This window comes from Pseudochaenichthys georgianus, chromosome 16 (genome assembly GCF_902827115.2).
Source record: "Pseudochaenichthys georgianus chromosome 16, fPseGeo1.2, whole genome shotgun sequence".
In the NCBI taxonomy this organism is placed as follows: Eukaryota; Metazoa; Chordata; class Actinopteri; order Perciformes; family Channichthyidae; genus Pseudochaenichthys; species Pseudochaenichthys georgianus.
The window spans coordinates 29684892-29693249 of NC_047518.2; the positions used below are offsets into that span (position 1 = coordinate 29684892).

The window sequence follows — 8358 nt, forward strand, 5'->3', positions numbered from 1 at the left end:
GTACCGTCTCCCGATCACCTATTAATCGCTCTCAAAATACAGAGTTAGAAAATACATCTGAGTTTGGTTTGAGTCAACTTCCCACCTTTAGTTAAGTTTCATTCTGTTCGTCATCCTTAAATTCACTTTGTTAATTTAATACCTGTTATTTTAAGTGAATGTGCACTCAAGCTGTTTACATGTAGAGAAACACAGACATCCTAAATCTGATGGTAGATGTAACGTATGTGTCGAGTAAGAAGTGTCTCAAGTTCTACACTGCAGGACAAGATGTCATCTGCTGGGACAGATCTCACTTTTCTTGGCAGTTGGAACAGGGAGCGTTAAACTGAATCAGATTTTTCCAGTTAAGCAACCATGAAAACTCAAGATCTGTGCTGCAGTTAAAGGCACCGCTAGTGTGATGAGTTTCAGGCTTTGGGTAGAGGGGGGTTGGATTGAAAAAAAGAGCAAAGTTATGAGGTTTGCCTTTTATAGATTCTATTTTTGGGGTTTTTAAGGTTTTCAGGAAGGGATGGTCGGTTAAGAAATTGCTAAAAATGTGAATTTCAAGACTTATTTACATTTTTTCCTCATCACAGTTCTGCATGGGAGATGTCATAAAATGGGGTTATAAACAGGATTGTAAAATTTCAATAAATACTTTTAAGAAATGACAAGTCAGTGTGTGGTGTTAAGTCCCGTCAGTCCTATAGATCTAATTATGTTACACTGATTTGAAATGCACTTAGCATAGATTTAGCAAATGTGCTACGCAAGTATCAAGACCAACGTCGAGCTAATGGTTTATCCTTTAAAGTATGCATTTACTCGTGGGATTTAGCAAAAGCATATTCTTTCCTTCTCTAAAAAGGCAGGCAGGACACCGTTACATTTATGTTTTTATTAAAATGGAAAAAGTAAAAACAAAATACAGGACAAAGCACAATGTCAAACCATGTTGAAAATATCGCTTTACAGTGTTGAGCGCAACTGTCCGTGTGCAGGATGATGGTGTGTGTGTGTGTGTGTATTCACATCTTTGATTCCTTCTTGACTTTGAGGAACTCCGCCATGTTAGAGAAGTACTTCTGGTTTGCTTCAGCCACCTTCTTCTCCGCAGCCCCTGGGTTCACGATCTCCAGCCCCTGCAGAGAAGAGCTCAGCGTTAGTCAAGTGAATTCAATCAGGACGCTGTTCAGGGATGTTAAATCAAAGAAGTGTTGAACTCTACCTGGAGAGGAGTGAACGCCACACTGGAGCTGATCCCTGAGGAGCGGTCTCTGACGGTGGACTTTCCTCCGTACGTCATGCTCTGCTTCTGCAACGTCCTCTGTAGTGTGCAACAAAAGAATATGCAGACTTAAAAGACAGGAAAAAGCAGCTTGCCGTTGTAGGAGTGAAAGTGAACCATGGATGAGTTTACCTGGAGGGATTTGGAGATCCTGGCCTTGGTGGCCTCGTTGACCTGAGCCTGCCGGACGCGCCCGCTGCCACTCTTCCCCAACTGACCCAGACTGAAGCCCAGGTCCTCTTGGTAGGCATCATCCTCAATCTGCAAAACATCATCAAATATCAAGCTCAAACACTTTGTTTATGCTTCTTCATAAACAGTCATGGTAATGTCAATCAAATGTTGAGGGAAAAAACTAAAACATAAATCACTCATAGTATAGCATGTTATGAAAAGAGTTAAAATGTCATAGTAAAGTTTGTTTTTTTGTTAACATAAAAATGTGAGTGTATTATAAAAAAAAGAACATCTTTAAAAAAGGTAGGGTGGGTAAGAATGGAGAAACCAGCTCGAGTGCGCTAGAATTTGAAAGTACGCAGCCGAAAAAACTCTGCCTCTTCCTTCTGACTTCCTCACAGAGCCCCTCCTCCAACACACAGGAACGTGCACATGACCAATGAGGGCACGAGATAAGTTTGTGCACAGATGGAAGGCTGACAGGCAGGTAGGCCATCCAGTCATTTTAGCCGGGCCGGCTCAGATGATTGGTCGTGCTTTTTACAGCACTACGGCTTCCACAGATGATATTTTTTTATGGATTTATTATTAAAGCATTTAATGTATTCATTGCTATCGGGATGTTAAGAGCATTCCATGGAATATAACGACAAGTGTTTCTGAAGTACATACCCCACCTTTAAGAAAGTTATAGTATAATTCCAAAAAGTCACAAGTTATGAAAAGGTATTCTAGAAAAGGTCATAAAGAAAGATATAGTATATGAATGTCGTCAGTAGTCATAAGGCGCATTCACACCGCAGTACTTTTCCCACAAAGGTTCATGAGAACTCTTTAGTTCTCATGAACTAATTACAGATCTCGTTCACACCGGAATAAGTTCCTGGGGTGGATTAGGCAAATGAAGCCGCTGACATCACTTCTTCTTCTCCTGCTGCTTTGGGTTTACTGGCAGGCCGCAAACAACTTCACGGCGTATACTACCGCCGGAAGTCCCCGGAGTTGGACTCCTCCCAGCAGCTTCAACTGAAGCCTTCCGAGTAAATCGCCGACACCTCCTCATCTCCACCGCTCCCATGCTTTCTTTTGTGTTGCCATAAATTAGTCTCTCTGCGTTTCTGCGCTGGGCTAATGCTAATATAATAAAATGACGGCTTCACAAAACTGTTTGGGAGTTTTACGGGGCGTGGTTTGCATTCCGCCCAGCGAATCAGACATAGGAACCTTTTTCTCCCACGAAAGTCCCTTTTAGTTCCGGCTCTTTTTGGTGTGAACGCCACATTTCGGAAGTGGGAAAAGTACTGCGGTGTGAACACGGCTATAGCAGCTTAGTTTGTCATGAAAAGTCTTATTAAAGTGTAGGATTTTTTTTTCTCAAGCCCTTTATGCAAACGTTTGCTTTTTTGGAATTAACATAAATATTGAAATCAAGTTCCAAAACGAAATTCCTCAGAAAATGTATTTAATTTAAGACTGCTCTTCTTCAGACACACTTTTATTTAGAAGCAACAGCTAGCATTTTGGCAAGGACAACAATCTGAAAACATGACGGCTCGTATTGTTACTGAGGTTTGCCATGTTTCTCTTTGGTTTCTGTTTATAAACTGATGAAAGAAGAAGCAAGGCAATCTGCTTTTAGCCTTCATCCTCTCAAACTCAAGTTTTTGAATCTGTTTTTATTTAGATGCTTGCCGAGAAAACTATTCAACGTGATGTTCGGTGCATCCCTTGAGACGAGCCAAATAACTTCAACTTCACTTGGACAACACTATTACTACTGAACCTATCATTTCCTTAAATTAACAACACTCACAATGCATAGGGCACAAAGGCTAAACAAGTAATAAGAGAACGGATGCATGATCTACAAACCTCTGCAAAGGTCATCCTGTTTGCATGCTTCCTGATCTCAGTCAGTCCGAGACGCTCCTTCATCTTTCGATACCTTCAGGAGAAGAGACAACAGTGGAGAGTTGGTGTGCTATATTTACACATGTTGAGGGGATGCTGGTATCTAGGGATGCTCCGATCGATCGGTCACCGATCGAGATCGGCCGATACTCACTCTCTACCGATCGGTGCTCTCTAAACATGTTGATCGCGAGAGCCGATCGCATGACGTAAAATACATGACACTTTTCTGTGTGGGCGGCAAAACAAGCTCGCCAAAATGGCTTCACCGGTCTGGCATTATTTTAAGGTGTCCGAAAAAGACAGTAAAATAGCCGTATGCAACGTGTGTGGAGCAGAAATCCTGCAGCTCCACCTGCTGAGACGGACCGGTGAGCAAAGCGAAACACACAAGAGTTAGACCTAACACACTTAGCTATTTTATCTACCTCTGGAACAAGCTAAACTAGTTATAAATATATTTATTCTTCACTGTCGGGTCACTCATTACTGGATCAGAGAGCTGCATGAGATGCTGTCAGGAGAGAGAGAGAGAGAGAGAGAGAGAGAGAGAGAGAGAGGGGGGGGGGAGAGAGGGGGAGAGAGCGCTTCCGCTCATTTCTGTGCGTTTTCTTCGGAAGTTTTTCCTTGTACGATGTGAGGGTCTAAGGACAGAGGGTGTCGTATTGTCATACTGATATTCTGTACACACTGTGAAGACCACTGAGACAAATGTAACATTTGTGATATTGGGCTATATAAATAAACATTGATTGATTGATTTCTCCCGTGTTATTATCCAAAGTTAATGTAAACTTGAATAATGTACATCATTTCAGTGTAATAATTAAGTTGATTGTTGTTTGTGGAAGCTCCAGTGAATGAGCCCCATTAACTCAGTTTTAAACATCACTTTAAATGGAAGATTTAAAGTGATGTTTAAATCTTCCATTTAGGCCCCGCCCACTCGATCGGAGGATACTGATTCCGGCGATCGGCGATGAAATCGGCGATCGGAGCATCCCTACTGGTATCTAAACTTGGCAGAGTAGGTTACGTAAGCTTTCCTGCTCTTTCAGTTTTGCTTCCCTGTTGGTGGCTCAAAATGTCCTACTTTAAATGAAAGGCTGCATAAATGAATGCATTTTGACGTCAAGCTGCATATCTACATATTGCACTCCACTCGTCTCTAAATCTGCAGCCAGTTCACAGAGCAGCTGACAGGATGTGTACCTCCTTCCTCCTCTCTTCTTCCTCTGTCCGTCCAGCGGGGCTGGCAGCGGTTTGACCATCTTCACTGGCGGAGGCTCCTGCCATTTATCAAACTTCCTCTCTATTTCTTCTTTGAGATCGTAGCCAACCTGCAAAACAAAAAGACGGAAAACACCAGGAGTCAGATTTATTTTCTTACAAAAAAACCACAACAGTGTACGATAAGGTTTTGGTAGATGTTCTTTGGGGTTCAGAAAATATTGAGAATGATGGCGATTTAAATTTCAGTATTATTGTGCATGTGGTCGAGTCTGACAGTCACCTTGCCGTCTGAACTCTCGTGGAAGCTGTCCACTCGGGAAGCCAGGGTGCATTTAGCAGACACTAGACGAGCGGCCTTCCTCCTGAGGTCCTGAAGACACAAATAGAAGACCGGTGTTAACAACAAGGTCCCACTTGCTCAGTGTAAATGCAGAAACAAATGCAATACATTAATGTTGCTATATGTACTGACGGGTGGCAGTGACTGCACCACATCACAGTGGTAGATGTAGCCGGTGTGGGGCAGCAGGGAGGCGCTGCTGAAGCCGGACAGCGTCCTCCTCTGAGCGCCCAGCAGCATCAGGTTACAGGCAGGCATCTTGGAGAGGTTAGTCAGGCCGCCTCCAATACCTGCAGCCAAGAGAAATCACCTAAATGTTATTTGTTTGATAGATTACATTACATGTCACTTGTTAGACGCTTTTATCCAAAAGCTCAATACTGTGGGCAATCCCCACAGGAGCAATTTGGGGTGAAGTTTCTTGCCCAGGGACACACTGACTGCAGTGGGGTTTGAACCTGTGCCCCCCTGAACCGAACACAAACGCACTAATCCACGCGCCACACGCCCCCCAGATAACATGGACCGTAGAATAATATGTTGTACTATTTATTAGACTAAATTATTTGAATCTAAAATGAATCTTTCTGCATCCCTCACCCATGATCTTGGCAGCTGTTGACGCTCCGACAATGACGGACAGATTTGGGGCGATGAATGACATTTTGGACTCCACATATTCATAGATCCTGAGTTTGGACTGACTCAGCTCCAGAGACATGTCACACGATTCCTCCAGTTGCTGCAGTTCATCGTCACTAAGGAGTATCCTAAAAACACATGTAAACATGTCAATAAGCATTGTACGGAGACTGTGACCCTCAGATGCCCTGTGGAGGGGCGGCATTATTTTGATGAGCCAGATGTGTGCCGACTCACCCCTGTGTGGTCGAGGCTGTGACACTGACCACCATGATAGTGGCGTTGGTGAGGATTGTCTGCAGAGTTTCATTAGTCTTGCACTTCTCCAGATTATTTCCCAATTCCTGAGCAAGTAACAGAAATCATAATATTTTATTTGCATGGTACTTATCAAGCTTTAGGACAAAATGCTTAAAAGTACAAAAAATATCCGAGTTACGATTTAGTTTCATATAAAGCAAGTCATTGAAATGGAACACATTTGGAAAGCATATGTTGCTCAAAACACATGAGAAGTATTACAATTAAGTCTGCCTTTACATATAATGTACATTTTCTTGGGTGTAAATTATCATTTTTGAGGGTATTGTGGGTGGTCATATGTTGAAATAATCATTATTATAACCCATAAGGTTAATAAATGAATGTAATCAACATGACTGCTTTCAGGGGTCAAATGTGGCTTTACTAAACATCTCATCTCACCTTGACTGTGCGGACGTAATCTAGAGAATCTGGCACGAGAGACTCGAGCTCAGGAAACCTCTTGGAGTATTTGTCCCGAGTGAACTTGTGAATGATATCTGAAACCCAGAACAAAGGTTTGTTATACAGAGCAGATACACAAACAACCCTTTACATTTTAAGTGGCTTTTCTTTTTATTAAGCATGAACAGCCAACTCACTGAGCTCGTTGTCGATCTCCACTGTGAGATTATTGGCTGCAACGATCAGTCTGTACTCTGGGTCTGACTCCACTAGACCAGAAACTGAAAGAGAAACAAAAATGACCAACTTACTTTAGATTCTTGGTTAACATTAGGAATTTCATTCTGCAAGAAACTTTGTAAACCATATTGTCACATGCACATTGGTCACACTCACTCTCTGAGTTCTTGCGCTGCTTTCCACTATAAAATGAAATTTTCTCCATGATCTCTGAAAACTGTAGACAGAAATGAAGGTCAGAACGGACGCATTACTCATAATATATGCACAAAGCTCCCATGTGACACAACTCACCTGCTTGCTATTGCGCAGCTTGGCGATGGAGCCAACACTCTCCGCTTTACTGTAGTCGACCTCCATCTCCTCTGGGATGTCTTCCAACGCTCCCTCTGCCCTTCCCTGCGTTGCCTCTCCATCACTATCCCGTTCCTCTTCCTCTGGATACAACCCCTCCTCCCCCTCATCGCCGGCCTCCTCCAAATCAGCCAGGAGCTCGTCCGCCAGAGACATCTGCAACCGACGGCAGAAAGTTAGAGGAAAATATGAGCTTACAGAACTATCAGTCTTTTTTAAGTCAGTAAAAATCAACAATTGTTTTGTGTTACTGGTTGCTCCATCGTTTAAGTTATAATAATATCTACAACAACACCGTATAGTATCTGACATTTGTGAAGATAGCAAAGACAAAACACTCAAATGCCATCCGTTCTGTTTTAAAGTTATTTAATTGTCTTATCTTACTGTTATAGCAGAAGAAATGAAAAGCTAATTATATTGCAAAGCAAATGTTAGAAAAAAATCGGAGATTAAAAAAGAATCACAAGATGGCTATGAGGTCACAAAGGTCATTATAGACTATAGACTTTGCAGGACATGACATTTTGAATATCTGATTTATTTTCTTGTCAAATACTAGATCGTGCTCTTGCAGTCTCCTAAATGTATCACTTTTTATATACCGCAATAAAAATTTATGAAAATAAATTTCACTATCAAGCTAATAACCTAAAAGTGCTTATTTTTAAGCTATTTGGAACCAACGTTTGACTCGGAGTTGCTTCACAACTGCAAAGACCGGATTGTTTTACTCTGCTTTACTGTAATTTGGACGCTACACAAAAGAACTACAAACAATGTAAGTCCTCGCGCTGTGCTCTTGCTATTTGTGGAAGATGTTGACATCTTGTAACATATAAGCCACATAATGCACAGGAAAATACTAATGTGAATAATTGATAGCCTTAGATAACATGTATGTTATGATGTATTTATTGTGACCGAAACATGTGTACACAACTGGGGGTTGTTTTTAAAAGTAGTAACACACAACTAATTTCATGGTATTGCGGCCCTGTTAGGACTCTTAAACAACACTACAAATACAAAATAAACGCAGGCTGAATTAAAGAGAGGACGAAAACTGATACTGTAGCTATAAGACCCGAGTATGTTTAACACTGTGGCTAAATGCAGTGTTAGTATCGTTAATACTGAATGAGTGTGTGCTAGCTAGCATTAGCAAACGTTCGCTCGACGCAGCCGTTGATTTCCCTAAAAGCTTTATAAGTAACACAAACTTACCTTTAGATATCAAAAGACGGTCGCCTTGTGAAAACAAAAAAACAATACGCCGTATCACCTCTTTAAGGTGTAAGTATTAAGGTAAAAACGACTCTTAATACGATGTTCTTTCAGCCCGTGGTGTACATGGTGGCTGAATCGTTTGACGCAGACTAAATACGTAACAGCTTTCGAACTGATTTCTGGGAAATGAAGTCAAAACACTTCTTTGTTTTAAATAGAGCGCGTTGCGATTACAGAACATACGAATTAT

General features: G+C 41.7%; 1 protein-coding gene across 1 annotated transcript; it reads right to left on the minus strand.

Moving 5' to 3' along the window:
• Positions 1 to 868: 868 nt before the first annotated feature.
• prpf31 (PRP31 pre-mRNA processing factor 31 homolog (yeast)) lies at positions 869 to 8274 on the minus strand. The gene is made up of 14 exons (XM_034101811.1): positions 8106 to 8274; positions 6819 to 7034; positions 6681 to 6741; positions 6482 to 6565; positions 6282 to 6379; positions 5814 to 5920; positions 5535 to 5704; positions 5067 to 5224; positions 4875 to 4964; positions 4574 to 4701; positions 3323 to 3395; positions 1406 to 1534; positions 1214 to 1312; positions 869 to 1127 (listed from the first exon to the last, which is right to left on the minus strand). Exons 2-14 carry the CDS (start codon positions 7032 to 7034, stop codon positions 1014 to 1016), a joined length of 1527 nt encoding a protein of 508 aa, XP_033957702.1. The 5' UTR covers positions 8106 to 8274; the 3' UTR covers positions 869 to 1013.
• Between the last annotated feature and the right edge of the window lie 84 nt (positions 8275 to 8358).